The sequence below is a fragment of the Paroedura picta genome, chromosome 4 (assembly GCF_049243985.1).
Source record: "Paroedura picta isolate Pp20150507F chromosome 4, Ppicta_v3.0, whole genome shotgun sequence".
Lineage (NCBI taxonomy): Eukaryota > Metazoa > Chordata > Lepidosauria > Squamata > Gekkonidae > Paroedura > Paroedura picta.
Genome location: NC_135372.1, coordinates 40,815,894 through 40,834,865, shown reverse-complemented (window position 1 = coordinate 40,834,865; position 18,972 = coordinate 40,815,894). Strand labels below are relative to the sequence as shown.

At 47.2% G+C, this 18,972-nt stretch overlaps 1 protein-coding gene and 1 long non-coding RNA gene across 2 annotated transcripts; one reads left to right on the top strand and one right to left on the bottom strand.

The window, feature by feature from the left end:
- Window positions 1–1,363: 1,363 nt before the first annotated feature.
- On the bottom strand, window positions 1,364–4,807 carry LOC143835248 (uncharacterized). The gene is made up of 3 exons (XR_013230051.1): window positions 4,727–4,807; window positions 1,768–1,889; window positions 1,364–1,564 (listed from the first exon to the last, which is right to left on the bottom strand). It is a non-coding gene; the product is annotated as an uncharacterized LOC143835248 (long non-coding RNA).
- A 63-nt stretch (window positions 4,808–4,870) lies between these two features.
- RGS16 (regulator of G protein signaling 16) lies at window positions 4,871–17,807 on the top strand. Its single transcript, XM_077332592.1, has 5 exons — window positions 4,871–5,030; window positions 9,579–9,671; window positions 10,275–10,336; window positions 11,792–11,958; window positions 13,585–17,807. The coding sequence occupies exons 1-5, from the start codon at window positions 4,987–4,989 to the stop codon at window positions 13,783–13,785; spliced, it is 567 nt and encodes a 188-aa protein (XP_077188707.1). The 5' UTR covers window positions 4,871–4,986; the 3' UTR covers window positions 13,786–17,807.
- Window positions 17,808–18,972: the final 1,165 nt, after the last annotated feature.

The window sequence follows — 18,972 nt, the reverse complement described above, 5'->3', positions numbered from 1 at the left end:
CTTCCTACACCACTCTGTTGTCAGGGTGAAGGAGAGCAGATGAGGTGATAGACCTCTGTCCCAGAGATGTCCCTTCATACTGCATATAAAGGATCACATGACAGAATGGGGGAGATATATTCCTGTGCCCTAACCTGGGCTGAATCTGCACAGAGCTTTTATTCCAATCCCAGGTTGATTCAGTCCCTGACGTCTACACTGAATGCGATTTCCAGTTTGATTTTGGGTGCTTTAAATTTTTCATCTGTAACAAGCATGATTGATCTGGAGTGACCCTACCTTTCCCCCGCAATATCCTGGAGAGGATATAACCCTTGATATTTGAAAAAATCGGCATGAGTAAAGGTGCAGCTATCTGCTTGTCTCAAACTAACTTGCTGCCTCGAGCCTCCAATGCTGTATAAAAGCCCTGATTGGCCAGGGCTTCAGTTCAAAGGCTTCTTCGTTCCCAGGCTGCAAGGTTTCCCTAAAAGGGGAAGCCCTAACTTCTCATGGTAGAAGGTCCAGAAGCCCTAACTTCTCTCGGCATATTTTCCTCTTGGATTTATTCCCCCTCCTCTGCAGTTTCCAATCCTCCCCCTCCCCTGGGTGCAAGAAAAGAAAGGGGCTCCTGCTGCACTTGGCTCCCCCCCTTCTGAGCTTCCCTAATCATGTTCAGAACACTTTTTGTTTCAACGGGGAGGGGGAGGGGATAGACTAGAGAAAGACCTGAGTTCAAATCAATCTGAATTCAGCAGGATCCACAATGGAATGAATGGAATCATCCGTGGATAGCCCAGGCTAACCCAATCTTGTCAGATTCATAAAAACTAAGTAGGTCAGCCCTGGCTAATATTTTGATCGGAGACCTCCAAGGAATACCCAGGTCGTACAAGGGCAGGCATTGGCACACCACCTCTGAATGTCCCTTGCCTTGAAAACCCTACGGGGTCACTATAAGTCAACTGTGACTTGACAATACGTTCCACTACCAATATATTCCTGTACACAGAAAACTATTGTGGCAGGGCTACGTTTACATCTTTTTCCTTGACATGCTAATTTTCTTCATGAAGGGGTATTCTGTGCAGAGGTGTACTGCCACTGGAGTCTGAAGTGACAGAGTCCAGGCTCAGCAGGTTCACCACCTCGCCTGTTCTCTGTCAGAACGAGGCCTCTGGTAATAGCTGGATCCATGAGCTCACGCAGTAGGCACCGACAAAGCAGTTACTTCCCACGCCGGCATCCCTGGGAACGTGCTGGATTCAATTATTACGAAGAAACAGGTACATGAAGTATCCAGACAGAGGAAGGCTATTAAGAAAAAGAAGAGAAAGTAGAATAAATAGGGATGGTGTTTATCCGAAAAGCCTCCAAAGCGCTTTGTGTAATTGCTCTTCATCAGTAGGAATCAAAATATGCATTTAGAAAAGGAAGAGGTATCAGGGTGTATCCAACCATCTGTGAAGTTTGCAAAGTGGGAATTTCCTGTTTTCCATTTCAGCCGCAGTCCCCCAAGCCGCTGAGATTTTATTGGGAGGATTCGAAACAGTGCTTCAGGGACAGCATCGACGGCAAAGTGGTTCTGCGGTGGGAAGAGTAAACAGAGGAAATTGCAACGCTCTCTTCCAAAAAGTACCATTAGAGCCTCTGGAGGTGCTTAGCACCACTGAACGGCTTTCAACCAAAACATAGCTCATTCTGTTAGGACACATGAAACAGGTGTATCAGGGAAGGTGCCTGTCATTTAACACAATACACAAACATCACGGGCAAAAGGAGACACACCTCACTCCCGGGCCCCAAGTATAGCTCTTGACGCAGTGTGGGGCCCCAGCAGCCTAGAACAGGCTTCCTCCACCCGGATTTCGTAAACCCCTGGGGTTTCTTGACGGCTCTGGAAGGGTTTCCTGAATGGGTGGGAGTTAATTCATTTTTATACATTTTTAAAATTTGTTAATCGTTTCAGTTAATAGGGACATATATGGGCATGTCCTCCCACCCTCCCCAAATGGCCAATGATGGGCCTGGAGGGGGTGGGAAGGGGAGGAGATGTGGGTAAGTGTGGACACAGCTATGCTTCCCAACCGTATTCTGAGCAATCGCACCGATCCTGGGGTTTCTTGACGCCTGAACAATGTTTCAGGGGGTTCTCAATGGTAAGAAAGCCGAGAAAGGCTGGCCTAGAGCAGGGGTAGTCAACCTGGGGTCCTCCAGATATTCATGGACTACAATTCCCATGAGAATTCTCATGGGAATTGTAGTCCATGAACATCTGGAGGACCACAGGTTGACTACACCTGGCCTAGAGAATAGCAGGATGGGAGGGTCAAAGTCGGGCCAGTGTCTGGACAGAACACAGAGGCTGTGAGCCAAGCGGCAAGGAAAGTAGAAGAGGTCAGTGCAAATGATTACCTAGGCAAAATCCGAGCCTGACCCTAGCCGAGGATCCCAACATATGGACTGAAGGCCACTGATACATTGGTTAGAAGGAGGGTTATGCGCTCCGGCGTGCTTCGGCCGCTTCAGCGCACAAGCCTAGTTGGAAGACTAGGATCTGGAAGAACCGGGTTCAAATCCTCAGTCTGCCATGAAACTCCGTGGGTGATGCTGAGCCAGTCTCTCTCTCTCTCTCTCTCAACTGGGTCGTTGTGAGAATCAAATCGGGAACGGACAATTGTGTGCATGGTTCCGAGGTCCAAGGAGGATCGATAACAGTGCACCCAACAACATCCCTTCCCGCAAGCATTTTTAGAAGGCAAGCGGTGAAACAGATGGGAACGCCCGACTTCTGGTGGAAAGCGCTGTCAAGCTGCCGCTGAGTTAGGGCAACCCATAGGGCAGGGGTAATGTTAGGATACACTGTTATGTTACACTGTAACCCGATTTATCAATTAATAATATTAATGTTATTATATGTATGGTTTCATGTATACTTTCAGTTATATTTCATATATACTTGCATATATACTTTCAGCTCTGAGCCTTCGGGGAGGGCGGTATAAAAATATGAATGAATGAATAAACAAATAAACAAACAAATAAATAAACAAACAAATAAATAATCAAACTGCAGCCCTCCAGATGTCCATGGACTACAATTCCCATGAGCCCCTGCCAGCATTCGCTGGCAGGGACTCATGGGAATTGTAGTCCATGGACATCTGGAGGGCCAAAGTTTGACTACCCCTGCCATAGGGCTTTCGAGGCAAGAGACATTCAGAGGTGGTTTTCCATTGCCTGCCTCCCCATCACAATCCATCCAGATATTGACACAATCATGCTAGCCTGGGCTATTCAGGTCAGGGGTCTAATACCTTTAGGCTACGCAAAACAATTCACACACAACATCATCTTGTAATCCGTACAACAACGCCACAAGGTAGGCCAGTTTTATGACCCTCTGCATTGCCGATGTGGGCTGAAACCTTCGTTTTCCCAAAACTATTTCATAAGTTCCGTAGCAGAGGCACAGTTTTAATGGGTGACTTCCTCATTCCCAGTTCCCATCAGAAGCGACCCTGGATCATACTTGGGGCAATGCCAAACCAAGCTTAAGGGGGGGGGGGAAATTACATAACAACTCAGTTCAAGTAGATAGCTACGTTGGTCTGAAGTCTGAGTCCGACGGCACCTTTAAGACCAAGAAAGATTTTTTCAGCTCAGCGACAGCAAAGTACTATTCCTATTCCGTGGTAAGCTGTGGCTCAGTGGTAAGAGCTTCTGCTTGGCACACCAAAAGCCCTCCAATTACAAGGATCAGATGTGAAATGAGAGACCCTGGAGAGACACTGAAGTAGGCAGTAGTGGATTCAGTGGACCAACAGCTTGATTAGAAGAACAGCTGGGGTTTTGCACCCTCCTTTTTACTACCTGGAGGAGTCTCCAAGCAACTTACAATCACCTTTCCACTCTCTCCCCACACCAGGCACCCTGTGAGGGAGGTGGAACTGGGAGAGCTCTGAGAGAACTGTGACTGGCCCAAGGTCACTCTGCTGGCTGCATGTGGAAGAAGAGTGGGGACTCAAACCTGGTTCTCCAGGTTAGAGGCTGTTGCTTGTAACCACTACACCAAGCTTACACATGCTGGACGCCAAAATGCTTAGTCTTCAAAGCAGTTTGAGGAAGGCTACGTAAGTATGTATTAATTTGTGTGTGTGTTTGTTAGCCACTGTCACAGCCTGCTTATGGTGACCCCCCACTGGGTATTCAAGGCAAGTGACATTGAGCAGGTTGGCCGTTGCCTGCCTCCACATCACAAACCTGGTATTCTTTGGACGTCTCTTATCCCAAAACTAACCAAGACCCACCCTGTTTAGCTCCCGAGATCAAACGAGCTTGAGCAATCCAAATCAGGGATACATTCTTTGCTATAAAACACAACCATAAGGGAGAAGAAGAAAAGGGCTGGATTTTTATTCCCCCCCCCCTTTTTTTTTCACAAGGAGTCCCAAAATGGCTTCCGAACCCCTTTCCCTTCCTCTCTCCACAGCAGACAACTGCGAGATAGATGGCGCCGAGAGAGCTCTGAGAGAACTGTTGTGCAAGAATAGCTCTCAGAGAACTGTGCCTGAGCCAAGGTCATCCATCTGCACGCATGCGGAGAAGGAGTGGGGGATCAAACCCAGCTCTCCAGATCAGAGGCCGCCACGCTGGCTCTCCACGGTTCCTTCCCCTGTCCGCTTCCCCGGAGGCTCGACGTCTGGCTCCAGCCCACCCCCGACACGGCGCCGGTCCTACCGCGCACATCTTGGAAGAGGCCGGGTGGGCCAGCCCGTGTGGGAACCGAGCAGCCTTCTCGGACGCGCCCCGCCCCTCTCCTCGAGCCCCACTCCTCCAGGCGAAGAGCCGCGCGCGCCCCCTCCCGCTCCCTGCAGGCTATAAAAGCGCCACCGCTCGCCCGGGCTCCGGGACTCCAGCCGGGGCAGCCAAGGAGAGAGGAGCTCGTCGCTTGCACCTACCGCTCGCCCCGTCTTCGCCGCCACGCCGCCCACCTGCGAGCTCAACATGTGTCGGGGTTTATCTGGGCTCCCTACCAGCTGCTTGGAAAGGTAAGAGGCGAGGAGGTGAAGGGAGGCTGTTCGCAAACAGCGGCTTGTGCGGAGAGCCGGTGGGGACGGAGGGGGCGTTTTGGCTCGGCCGTGCTCCGAGGCAAGGGGTGTGTTCCGGGTCGGGCTGCATCTTTGGAAAGACCGGCCGGGTTTTTCCGAACACGATCGGAGGGACAAAGTGGGCTCCCGCCGTGTTGCCTCCGCTCGGATGTTACGGCCACTGGCGCCCTGTCGGAAGCCGGCGTCAAGAGCAACTTTTGTGGCGGAGCTTTCACATTGAGCGGGAGAGTCGAAAGATCCATGGATACCATCCTCGAGCTAACCAAAAACACCATAAAACAATTTTATCTTTTTTTTTTAAATGGCTAACGCCTACCTGAATTTCTATTACGTCCCCGCAAAACCCGCTCGGAGTTTTCTTTGCCGCAGCTGCAGGTAGAGTTACTCCTCCCTTGTCCGTTTATTGTCAGCGGTGGTCGGGGTGGAGTAATTGTGCACAGAGGACCGCACTGAAAGCGCCTATGCTAAACGATTCGCCCGCTACATTTTCTGCAAACATCCAGGAGGTGAGCGCATTGCAGTTGCCCTACATGCCACGAGATGTATTGATTAATGAATTGATTCATCTCATATATATGGAGTGACTGCAATGCGTTCACCTGGAGACAGACAGATACTTGCTGTCTTAGGTGCTGCTCCCCGCTTCGACTCTCGAGGTTCGCTTTTGTTTGAGTATAATGATGGGAGGGGGTAGGGGAGGAGAAGCGCCCAGAGTTGGGTGCTTTTTGCACTGCAGTTCTATCAAGCGCCTCTGCGCGCGCGCCCCTTCGGACCGCGCGCTGATCCGGCGGGCGGCGAGCTAAGAATAGCAAAGGGGGAGGGGGGGGCCGAGCAGCCTCCGCCGAACTGTCGCAGTGATGCGCCAAGCAGGGAGCCTTCTTTGGGCGGCAGTCGAAGCGCCGCAGCAAGTGGCTAGCGCGAGACACAGCCGCGGCGCCAACCTGAAGAACGTGCGGAGGAGCCCGATGGGAGGGAAAAAAGTCCCTATTAGTGGGTCATGAAGGAGGGAAGTGGGTCAAGGGAGGCAGGAGAGGGATCTCAGCCCTGTCGGCAGGGGAAAGCTTTTGAACCTGGTGTATTTCCGTAGTGGAATAGAAAGAAGAGCTGGATTTCTATACCCTGCTTTTTACTACTCTGAGGAGACCCAACCACTTACAAGCACCTTTCCTCTCCTCTGCAACAGACCACCCTGTGAGGTAGGGGCTGAGAGAGATGTAAGAAAACTGCTCTGCAAAAACAGCTCCAAGAGAACTGTGACTTGCTCAAGGTCACCCAGCTGGCTGCAGGGGGGAGGAGCAGGGAATCAAACCCAGTTCTCCAGATTTGAGGCTGCCACTCTTCACCACTGCATGATGCTGGCTCCAAAGCGAGGTAGGCATCATCAAAGCAAGGTAGACAGTAGGTACAGACACCCTGTGAGGTAGATGAGGCTAAGAGAGCTCTGATATGGCTGCTGTGAGAGAACAGCTCTGAGACACCTGTGACTGACCCAAGGGTGCCCAGCTGGCTGCATGTGGAGGAGGAGTGGGGAATCAAACCTGATTCTTTAGATTAGAATGCACTCCTCTTTAACCAGTATAAAGGTAAAGGTAAAGGTATCCCCTGTGCAAGCACCGAGTCATGTCTGACCCTTGGGGTGACGCCCTCTAGCGTTTTCATGGCAGACTCAATACGGGGTGGTTTGCCAGTGCCTTCCCCAGCCATTACCGTTTACCCCCCAGCAAGCTGGGTACTCATTTTACCGACCTCGAAAGGATGAAAGGCTGAGTCAACCTTGAGCCGGCTGCTGGGATTGAACTCCCAGCCTCATGGGCAAAGCTTTCAGACGGCTGCCTTACCACTCTGCGCCACAAGAGGCTCATTTTTAACCAGTATATGGACTGTCATAATAGTACCAATGCAAGGTGGCCAGTAGGGCGGGGAGGAGATGTCCAGTCTTTTTCATAGAGTTCAAACCTGTGGAAGTAGACAATTAAAGCTGGAAAATGTGTGTGTTTGTCTAAGATGCCAACGTTCAGTGACCCCCTAGGGTTTTCAAGGCAAGAGGTGTACTGAGGCAATTTACCATTGTCTGCACCTTGTTTGTGACCTCTGTGACCTTTTGCTTAGGGCTTGCTGGCAATTCTACTAGTGTCCATAGTCACCTCAGAGGGATGGGTGGCAAGACAGCACTACTCAGGATGTAGAGTGTGCTATTCATGCCTGCTGTTTCCATGAGGTGTTCAGGACACGGCACTTATTTATTATTGTATTTATCATTTTATATACTGCCCTGAGCCTTAGGGGAGGGTGGTATATAAATATAAATAAATATCATTTTCCCTCCCCCTTTCCAGTTTCAGGTATTGAAAAGCAGGGTATAAAAACCAACTCTTCTTTAAAGAGCAGGTTGGAAAAATGAGGGAGCTGGGGCAGTATACAACAACTCCCCTCTGGGGGCTGTCAGAAGCCCTGATGAGGGAAATCCTAAATGCACCCCTATGGGCCTCAAAAAAAGCTTAAGCTGTAATGAGCCTCAAAAAAAAAGCTTATGAGCCTCAAAAAAAGCTTAAGCTATATTTATCATATGGCACAGGTGTTATATAGCCAGCAGATCCTAAGATTATCTGGCAGCCAGACAGACATCTGGAGGTCGTTTGCCGTTGCCTGCCCCCACAGCATTTCCCTAGTATTCCTATCAGAGGTTGACCCTGCTTAACTTCCAAGCTGGACAGGCTTGCCTGGACTATCCAGGTCAGGTGTACCATGAACACTCATGGCAGTGTATACATAAAATAAAGTATCTGTTGCCTGTCAAGACCTTTTCCTTTCCCCACCTTGTAGCTTTTTAAGGAGCAAAGGAACAGCGCCACTTGCTGCTTCAGGGACCCGTGGAAAAGGGTGGAATGAGGCTTAGAAGATAATGAGCCACAATTTGTGCATCTTGAGACAAGATCTTGCCTCCTAGACAATGCATCCTCCAGGCCTCCAGTAACCAAGAGCTTTACCTGCCTGGCCTGTTGGGAATATTTTCCAGTGGCATCTGCCAGTTTGGGAGAGGGCTAGTGACTTGGAGAGTCTGTAGCAACTATTGCTTTACTCTCCCTCCTTCATCAGTTTTTTGTACACTTGTCAACAACAAAAACAGTTACAGATGAGACAGCTCATCAGCAAGTGGGAGGACCACGCAGAGTGAACTTGGAGTGAGACATCAGAGAAGAGGAAGCACTCCAGGGATGCCAGATGCTCCACAGTGGGGTAGGGGTGGGGAGAAGCTGGTCTCTTAAATAGAAACAGTGAACAGATGCACAACTTTGGGAGCAGATGCCAGGGTGCAAATGTACTGAACAAGTTTTAAAAAACAACCACCCTGCATCTACCTAAAACAGATTGACAGGTTTTAAAAATAAAATGACCTACTAATGAAAGTAGAAAAACATGGATACCAAAAATTATGTATTGATTTATTATTTTAGTGCTAGTATACTGCCCCTTGCGGCAAGTCAAGGTGGTGCAAATTCTTCAAACTCAAGAAACAGAGCAATTTGAGTGGCCTGGGTCACCCACCTGCTGGACAGGCGCTCTGTAACCATATGCCTTTCCAGGAAGTCCACAGTGGTAAAGGGATCAAATTGGTGGAAGATTTTATTTGTTTGCTTGTTTGTTTATTATTATTGAATTTCTAGACCATCCCTATCGGTGCTGCTGTCTCTTGACGGCTTGGAACATTGATAGATACAAATAACCATTAAAGTATGCTGGCGATTTCTCAATCAAAGGGACACAGCCAAATTGTAAGAATAGTGCGGTGCTGTTACCTAATTCATGAATCAACATTTGGACTGCTTTAACGCTACATCAATCCACAATCAAGATTGGCAGGGACTGCAGTGAGAGTAAAATAATAATGGATAGTTTTAAATAGAAAAATAGATGGATGAATTAGCAGTGTTACATCTCCGTAGTTGTATTTGGAAGCTGAAGCTTCTTTTTTTCATTTTTGCATTAATCAGTCTGAAAGGCTTCTTGGCGCATGTCTAAGCAGCATTGTGCTCTTCTAAGCCTATTGATTCCAGAATGGTGTGACTCTGCTTAGGAGGGCACTGTAAGTTGCTGGTGCATAAAAATCCGTCCTTGTCTTGGGCAAAGATGAGGTGTAGATGCCTGATTAGGCAGCTTGCTTGTTTTGCAAACAACAGAAGATCTGTTAGCAAGATATTCTCATGTCTGCTTTGTATTTCTTCTGTTCTGCAAAAACATACAACCACTGTGGATCAGTTCATGCATGCACGTAACCACCAACCGACCCAGGTCAGAAGCCAGGCCATACAAAAGCTATACTCCTCTTTGTTGGTCTTAAAAGGTGCTACTGGACTCTGATTTTATTGTGCTACTTCAGACCAACACCCATTTGAGTCTATCCTCATGTTGAAACGCCATTGCCCCCTTGTGGCTACTTTCCCCTTTTTTTTTATCTTGATGTTCTGCTACTCTTTCCCTGCTTTTCAGAGCCAAGGAGTTCAAAACCCGCTTAGGGATCCTGCTTCATAAACCGGAGCTGGGACATAAGATTGGAAATTGGAGCCACAACACAAAACAGAGGTAAGCAAGGCAATATGCTAGCCCTAAATAATGTATTTTATTACACAGAGAGCAACCAGCTAGAAAGGATACAGAGCATGACATGAGAAAGAGCATAAGAACGCAAGAGAAGCCATGTTGGATCAGGCCAATGGCCCATCCAGTCCAATACATTGTGTCACCCAGGGGCCATTAACAGGGTCAGAACTCCAGAAATCTCCCACTGTTGTCCACCAAGCACCAAGAAAACAGAGCTTCACGGCCCTAGACATAACGTTCCATCTATACCTATAGCCACTCTGCTCCATATTGGTTCCTAAGGAGTCTTGGCTAAGAATTGGGATCAGTTACAACAGAAAAAATGATGTTTATGGTGTGGCTGGCTGGTCTTCCAACTCTGAGCTGACCTGCACAAATTAGAAAGGAAAAGCTACCCAATTGGACAGAACCCGTGAACATTAAAGCAGTATCTGTCACCCATTTTACTGGAAGTTTGATAGGCCATACCTTAGTTCATGATTTCTGGATTCTCCGCGTTTCCTGCTTTTACTCCTCACCCCAAAATTACTTTGCTTATTTCAAGTCTCACAATGAATTAATTGGACCATTTCTTGTGTTCTCCAGATATGCCTTGGAAGAAGTGCTTGGATGGAAGGAATCTTTTGACCATCTAATGAAAAGTAAAAGTGAGTATGAATTTCCTGGAGTGCATAATGTTCCAGCGGAAACAAATACTTGCGAACCTACATCAAAATCCCTTCATCTTTAAACTGCCCGTGGCGCCACGGGCGCCACGGACTAAATAATTCGCTAAGGGGTGTAAAGGTGGGATTAGTCCGTGATGAGGAAGGGTCCAGATAAGACCCTTCCTCACGACAGACAATCGGAGGGACCAATTGGCAGGCGCGAAGCGCCTGCCGATTGGTCCCTCCGATTCCCAGCTCCAGAAACTGCGAGCTGCGCGCAGCGCGGCTCGCAGTTCCTCCCGGCCTGACGCGGCGAGAGGCGCAAAGCGCCTCTCGCCGCTTCAGGCTGCCGCCCGAGGGAGTCCCCGGCAGTCGCGCTTCGCGTGGCTGCCGGGGGGTCCCTGCCTGGCGGGCTGACGCAGCGAGAGGCGCGAAGCGCCTCTCGCCACGTCAGCCCGCCGCCAACAAAAGAAGATCGCCGCCCCTGACCAGCCCGCCGCCGACCAGCGTGCCGCCGACATCGGTAAGGCCCTAGGGCCCGCTGCATTCCCCTGCAGCGGGCTTGATTACTAGTCTTAATAATAAAGTGCTGTCAAGTTGCAACTGACTTATAGCAACCCCTCAAGGGGTTTTCAAGGCAAGAGAGGAGCAGAGGTTGTTTGCCATTGCCTTCCTCTGCAGAGCAACCCCAGTCTTCCTCAGTGGTCTCTCATCCCCCAATACTGACCATGACCATCACTGCTTAGCTTGCAAGTAGTGAACAAGCTTATTCAAGCTGCTTTCCTCATCTTAGCTCCCAGTTGGGAACGGCAGTATACATATTCAATAAATAAATTAAATTAGCTCTCAACAAACCAGTCATGTTTCCATACTCCACAAGAGGACATAAAGAGCAGAGAATTTTCTCAGATGTGCGAGAGTACGACCTTACAAAGCCACTGTTTAGTAGATGCATGCCTTGACTGTCTGTCAAGAGTTCTGCCCATCTACATCTTGGAGAACAGTTCTTCCTTCTGTATTAGATTACCTTCAGTGACCCAGATCTGCTGGGGTCACTGATAAATAGGAGGCCAGATCAGTCACAAACAGGACAATGTTTTTCTTTAAACAACCATGTAATCCCTCTTGCTATGGTCAAAACCATATCTGCTGAACAGACACCTGCTCATCTGTTTATGTGTTCTGCATTTGTTGACACGAACAGATCTGTGAAATAATTTACATTCGAGAAAGACATTTTGCATATTCTGATGTTTGATTTTGTTTCCAGTTGTTTTGTTTTTTTAAATAATAGGCGGTAAGCATCTTAAAGGGCAGTCCTAAATAGTTATACCCTTTAAATCTATTACATTCAGTAGCCTTTGGAAGTGGTAACTCTGCCTAGGACTGTACTGTTGGGGCTTTCCACTGCTTTTCTCCCCTAAACCAGATATTCTCTGTCTTCTTTCTTCGCAGATGGAATGGCAGCATTCCAGGGCTTCCTTAAAATAGAATTCAGTGAAGAAAATCTGGAGTTCTGGCTGGCCTGCGAGGAGTACAAGAAAACACGCTCAAAAACAAAACTGGTTTCGAGAGCCAACAGGATCTTTGAGGAATATGTTCAGAACGAGGCCCCTAGAGAGGTGAGTAAAAGGCTTCCTGAATGAACTCTTTGCTGATGCAAGTAAATGTCCTGTGTTTTAGGTAAAACAGGTATATTCTCATGGCACTTTTTCTCCCACCTCCTGCACTGTCTCAGGAACACGGAATACACCTGATCATAACATAAAAACAGCTGTGATGGATCAGACTGCTGGTTCATCTGGTCCAGAATTCTGTTTTGCACAGTAACCAGTAAGATCTCCCAGAAGGTTTGCATGCAGGATATAAGGCCAAGTCCTTCCCTATTATCTTCTAAGACTTGTCTTCTTACACTTCCAAACACCACTGTTCTCCTCCACCCACAATATATATAATATATGTAAGCATCTTGAATAATTCTATGGCTTGCACAACTCAGCACCTTGTCTAGAAAGAATGCTCAAAGGAGTCCGCTGCGCAAGTAACAAATTGCGACATGTTTTAATACAACTAATTAGCCACAGAATCATTAGTCATTTTGCAATGAGGAAGAAATGGAGCAAGAAAGTGATTTCTTCCAGAACTGTACATCATAACTAGTAGAACGTTAACTGTGTGATCTGAACATCTGTTCATTATCTTTCCACTGAACCACAAAGTTGTTCTAAATAGAACCTTCGGCTAAGAACAGGGTCATATTTGCATTCTCCCTGATTTCAGCTACGATCAAAAGGGTTTGCAAGGGAGTTGTAATGATCTGGTTGACCCTTGTCACTTACTTACTGTGACACAAAATCTTCCAAGGCAGAGAGGGAAGCTGGAATGAAGGGAGAGTCCCAGTCCCCTTGACCCCTTCACCCTCTTTTCTCCCTGCCCTGAAACATTCCCATTGTTCTTTGTTTGGTCCTCTGAATCATCCCTTGGGACACTTTTGGGCTCTCTCACTCTCTCCCACCCCCTCATTATTCATGGCAGCCATTAGAGAGGAGATAATATATATTTCTCTTACACAGTAGTGTATGAATAGGTTGGGAAGGGCTAAATCTCTTTGGTGCCTTTGACATCTAGGGCTAACATAGGGAAGATAAAAGCCACACTGGGTTTCCTGATGTCCCTGTCATTTACCTGAGACAAGCAAGTGTAAATAACTGGCATTTTTGGCAATAATCATTGACCAGCAGGCCTTTAGGAGGGAAGGGAATTGACGTCTTGGTGTGCCACCCGCTTGTCCCTTTGCCAGTAGGCCTTCTAGGAAAACTAGTTGCTGGCCAGGAGGTCTAAGGTAGACATAAGAAAATGGACTTTTTTTACAAAGCACATTTCTACCACACCTCTTTACTACAATGATGAATACTCTAAACTGGATCCTTACTTCCAGGTTCTCTCTTCCCTTGTACAATTCTGCAGCATTCATGAGATTGGCAGATGATTAAAGCTCTCTCAGCCCATACAGTCTGTTTTGTGTAGGCCTGGCAGTTGAAATTTGTGGGATATGCCTTCCAGCAGGAATGGGGTGGGGGGTGGGGGAGGGGTCTCCATTGAAGTCCAGTGGTAGCAAGTCTTTTTTGATTGCCAAGTGAAGAGAGTTTTCCTGCCTCGAATATGGAATTGGAATGTACAAGTTTGTTTTGACTCTCATCACATTAGGGGATGCTTGGTAACCAGGATGTGCTGTCCCTTCTTTACAGGTGAATCTTGACCATGAAACCAGGGAGACGACCAGAAACAACCTCACAGTTGTCACTCCCGCTTGCTTCGAGGAAGCCCAAGCCAAAACCTACACCTTAATGGAAAAGGACTCCTATCCCCGGTTTTTAAAATCTGCCTACTACCGAGACCTGGTAGAACAAGCAACAAGCCACAGAACGGGCAAGCCCACCCACACCTGAGTCGGCTCATTGTCGCTGCAAGGAACTGTGTTGAGGGAACAGAGACCTGGAGTGGAAAAGAAAAGGCCGGAGCCGAAAAGGGAGGTACTAAGAGCTTTTGAGCAGCAGAGTTTTGGCTGGGGTTTTATCCTTGCCAGAATGCCTGATGGCTCAAATGCTTCCGTATGCCCAGAAGTTGGGTTGAAGAAAAGAGGAGACCCTCCTTCTGTGATAAGAAACCAGGCGCCTGTGTTTTTTTTTTTTTTTAATACCTCTGGAGAAAATTGTGCAAGGAGGAACTTGCTTTCTAGGCAAGAGAAGGAAAGCAGACGAGGAAGTAAGAATTGAGTGACGGGTAACCGGAAAAGTTGAATTCTTCTCTAAAACTGTCCACCACCTGCTGAGGACCATTGTGTGTCTGTGCATCCATTTACATGCACCAGCAAAAGCTGCTGTCTGCTCTTAGACGCCTTCCTCTGCTGTGCCAATAAATACAGACAGCAGCCTGTACATGATGCACAAGAGCTTTCAGATTTCCACCCTGCGCGGGCAGCTCGAGAACCCTCAGCCCTCCGCATGACGGTGTGCCAACCTGTCTCGAATGTCGGTCGCAAGGCTTTATAGCCTAACTGTGTAGACATTGCTTTGCATTTGTGCTCAGATGAATCCTGCCTCTGCTTCGTTCCAGCTGCATCTGTCGCTCTCTTGTCCTCTGCCCCATGCATGTAAATGGGCAACTAACGTCTGCAGAAGGTGCGTGTTTAATCTGCAGAAGGTGCATAGAATTGATGCGTATATATGTATGGTGCCTCTTATGAACTTTACATGCAATGTGGGGCTAACACACCCTTTTTTTAAATTATTGGTTTTTTAAAAATTATTTATTTATTATTACTATTGTCGCTATTTATTCAGCCAGGGCATCTGGTGAGCACAGCACTTTAGAAGCAGATCTTTTTTCCAGACGAACCATTGCAGCAATCAGCCTACAGTTGTGCATGGAGTTTCTGCTGCTACTTGGGTAATTTGATGAGACGACAGGCAGCATGCAGAGAAAGAGAGGTGAATGGCAAGAGAGGGTGACTGAGCTAGAACAGTGGAGCAACGGGCCCCTAAAAAGCTACTAGCCTGCAAACACTTTTACTTGACCTTATGCCCATACATAAGCAGCAAACTCCATCAATGGTGCATTTAAACAGTCTTTCTGGTGGGGAGGGGAGCTCTTTTCTATGGTTGCCAACTTCCAGGTGGTAACTGTAGATCTGAAATTACAACTAGTCTCCTAGTGCCAGAGATTTAATCCCCCTGGGAAAAATGGCGGCTTTGGAAGGTGAACTCCATAGGCTTATACTCCATTGAAGTCCTCCTCCCAAAACCCCTGTCTTCTTCAGGACCACCCCCCAAAGTCTCCAGGTATTTCCCAAATTGGAATTGGCACCTCTACACTCTTCCCATATACAGGAACTTTATTAATTTCTACTGGTGGTCAGGTGAATGGGGTGTTCATTATCTCGTGCTAGAATCAGATCAAAAGGAAAATGCGTCAGGCTGAAAACGGTGTCAAAGTCTACGCTGTAAATCTGAAGCGCCACTGCACGTAGTCTCACAACAACATTCATTATTAGTCAAGGGTCATTATAGCATAAAGTCATTTGTAGCCTGCTGCATTAGAGAACCTTCCGCAGTGAGCATTTCCATAGCAGCCCCCTGCTGAAATTAATTGCTGTGCGTGTCTCTGTGGACACAGATTTCCAATAAATGGTGACTGTTGTTGGGCAATTGTTTGCAGTGAAGGGCATCTTGGAAAGGTGACGTGGAATGGGTGAAGAATGAGACAGGGGGGCCAACAAAGTTTCTATACTGCCTGCCCAAAATGAAGATGTGTGTCTGGAATTATGATAGCGAGTTAGAAGGCCTTGGGGATTTTCCAAGAGGAAGGAACACAACTGATCAGAGTGCAGATGATGTATGGACATTTTCCTAGGTTTTTAAATTTTAAGAAAAACCAAGCTCTATCTTGATAACCCTCAGAGTAAATTCAGGCAACCAGAGTAGTTCCCCACTCCAGAAATACCTGCTTCACTCCAGGAATGCCCATCACCTTGGCTATTACCTGAGCAGCGCTAGGCAGAATACCGATCACATGCAGTTATGCTCAGAATGCACGTAACATACTTCTGCATGCATGGCAGCCAATTCTTACTGCTGCCTTAAAATGATAACCGCCATTTGGATACAGGAGTGGTTTTGCCTTTCAGTACAGCAGTGACTGTGAACACGTGAAGCTGGCCTGTACCGAATCAGGCCATTTGTCTATATTGTCTACACAGACTGGGAGCAGCCCTCCACCACCCAAGGTCTTTCACATCACCTGCTATCTGCTCCTTAACTGGAGAGGCCAGGGAGTGAACCTGGGAGACCTGTATGTCTCGCAGTTTCTCCAAAGCCCCTTCCCATGAGGATGTTTATCCGCTTGGATACTCTGTAATGGGCATCCTTTTGGGAGTAAAGTGGGAGCAGGCAGCGGGCACAGACCCCATCACTTTTTCCCTTCTGTAAACACTGCCATTTATACTTCTGGCATTCCTGTAATCTATACCAGCTTGGATTGAATGGGGGGGGGGTCTTGGATTAAACAGTGGCGCCTACAACAAAGAACGTGCCAGTCATAACTGAACGATTGAACTGCCAATTGCGTGTTGTGAATCACTAGCATCCCATCACAGAAAGGTGACAAAATGCCAAGCCACTTATCCAGAGGGAACAGCACAGCGCCACAATTAAAGGCTGAGTAATTTACAGTGCAGGTTTAAGACTTTGGGTACAGTTTGCGATGAAATGTTTTGTCATCCATGGATTGTATTATCGACTCAAGTGACGGGTGAATGAAGCATCACGAATGACACATTTATGTCTCCGTAGGGGAGTGACTTACCCATTTACTGAAAGACATTTGGTAACCCAGTGAAGGGAGGTTATGTGCATGTGTGAACCTGGCTTTTGATTCATTTCCTGAGGTTTTCCAGCACAAAGCTAGATAACCTTTTGTTACCTGTTTTCCAGCAACGATAAGCTTTGGCAACACCAATACTTTAAATGCCAGTGAAGATCAGTTTTGGCTTTTAAATTGCCCTGTGGTTTTTTTTTAAAATGTCTTGTTCACTTGCCTTCAGCATGCCTCCTGAACTGGCCAAATTCTAATCTGTATGCCTCTGCTCATCTGACAGCCATATCCTGAGGTTCTTAACCATGTTCTGATTAGCCCTTGTTCAGACAAAACGCTGCCAAATTGTCCATGCAGAACAGTCTGGAAAAAAAGGACAAAGGATCCGCTTTCCATTCTGAAGTCAGTGGATCAAAACCTCCTTCCACTGACTTCACAGGTACAGAATTGCCACCTCAAGTTAATTCATGCAAATTTAAAAAAAAAATCCTTGCTCCTGCTTTTGGGGTTAACTTACAAAATGACAAGTGATGGCTATATGCATAGCTCCACTATGGCACGGTGTTTTTCCATAAAAGGGTGGCTATCCTGCGATCTTTTTGGACAAGGGAGTAATAAAAATGCTGAATATGAAAAAAATAAAATGCATTTTTTCTCTCCTGTTTCCCACAGCTGCTGGTGGTAACTGTAGCTGCTGGCACTCCCTTTTAATGTTGGTTTTCTTGGGCTGTACCTCAGAGCTGAAATTTCTCCATATTGAACAGAAGTTGATAGGATTTAACAGTGGATTAAACTGATGGGAGGGGGGCAATTTCTGGGGCTTCATCAGAAAACCAGCATTGAAGTCATAGTCCTGGGCAGCCCATTTTAAAAACTCAGGATTGGTTTGTGCTACCCACACTGTAGGGAGCATGGCCAGAAGTCCTATGGAGAACTAACCACGGCCAGAGCTGCTGCAGTATTTGTTTAACAACTGGAGCCTGCTCCATATGCCAACTCTTTTCAATGTGAATGGTGAACTTATAATACTATGTTGTGGAGACGAGAATGTTATAATGTTGTTTTAATATTTGCAAAATAAAACACGTGACAGAAATCAGTGCAATAGAAATTTGTCCTCTGGTCCATTAAATTTCGATTGTGCTTCACAAAAGTAGACTTCCGAAAGAACACGAAAGGCGGGCAGAAAACCTTGCTCAGTCATCACTGGGCGACTTTGTGTCAACCTTCCTCTCAGCTTACCCAGACTCACAAATTGGGTGTGTGGATAAAAAGGGGAGGGGGGAGCTGCCCTTCATTCTGGGCATTCTAAAAATGCATAGACAGCCAGTATAATATGACTGCTGCACCTTCTTTTGGGGACCTCAGAATTTTAATGATGCAGGTGTATTGTTTGTAGGCAAAAGTGGCCCCGGGGCTGTGCTCAAGAACTCAATGCATTAGTGCGGTGGCCTTCAGCCTTTCCAGAGCTGGGCTGAATCTGCACTTACTTTGCTTATTCTGTTGAATTCAGATCGATTTGAACTCGGGTCTTCCTCCCCCCCCCCACTGAAAAAGAAAAGTGTTCTGCACATGATTAGGGAAGTTCAGAAGGGGAGGGGGGAACCAAGGACAGCCGTAGCCTGTTTTCTTGAAGGGGGGGGTAGAGGATTGGAGACAACAGAGGGGGGGGGAGAAAAAAAACCAAGAGGCAAATCTCTACAGATAGAAGTTAGGGCTTCTGGGAGCTTCTTCTGAGAGAATTTAGGGGCTTCCCCTTTAAGGCAAGCTTGTCACCTGGGCAACCTTGGCCAATCAGGGCTTCTCTACCATGGAGTTCAGGAACAAATTCAAAGCAGCTGGAGCTCCACATGCTTTCTCAATCCGATTCTTCAAATATTGAGAGTTAAATCAGATCAGATCAGTTCTCCTGGATAAAGGTAGGGTCACTCTGGATCAATCATGTTTGTTGCAGAAGGAATATTTAAATTAGACAAAATCAAAACGGAAATCACATTCAGTGGAGATGGCAGAGACTGAATCGACCTGGGATTGGAATAAAAGCTCCATGCAGACTCCACCCTGAGCACTATGAGCGTGAGGTGCAGTGAGCTGCAAAACCTAACAGGAATTATATCAGAGCCACATGCCAGAAAGGAGGTAAGCTCTACAACCTCATTTGCATTAAGCTGCACAACATCATTTAAGGCTTCCTAGTTGACAGACCAAGGAAACCCAGGCAAGGAAACGTGAACTGAGCAATAGGAAAGAATCTAGCAGTAAAG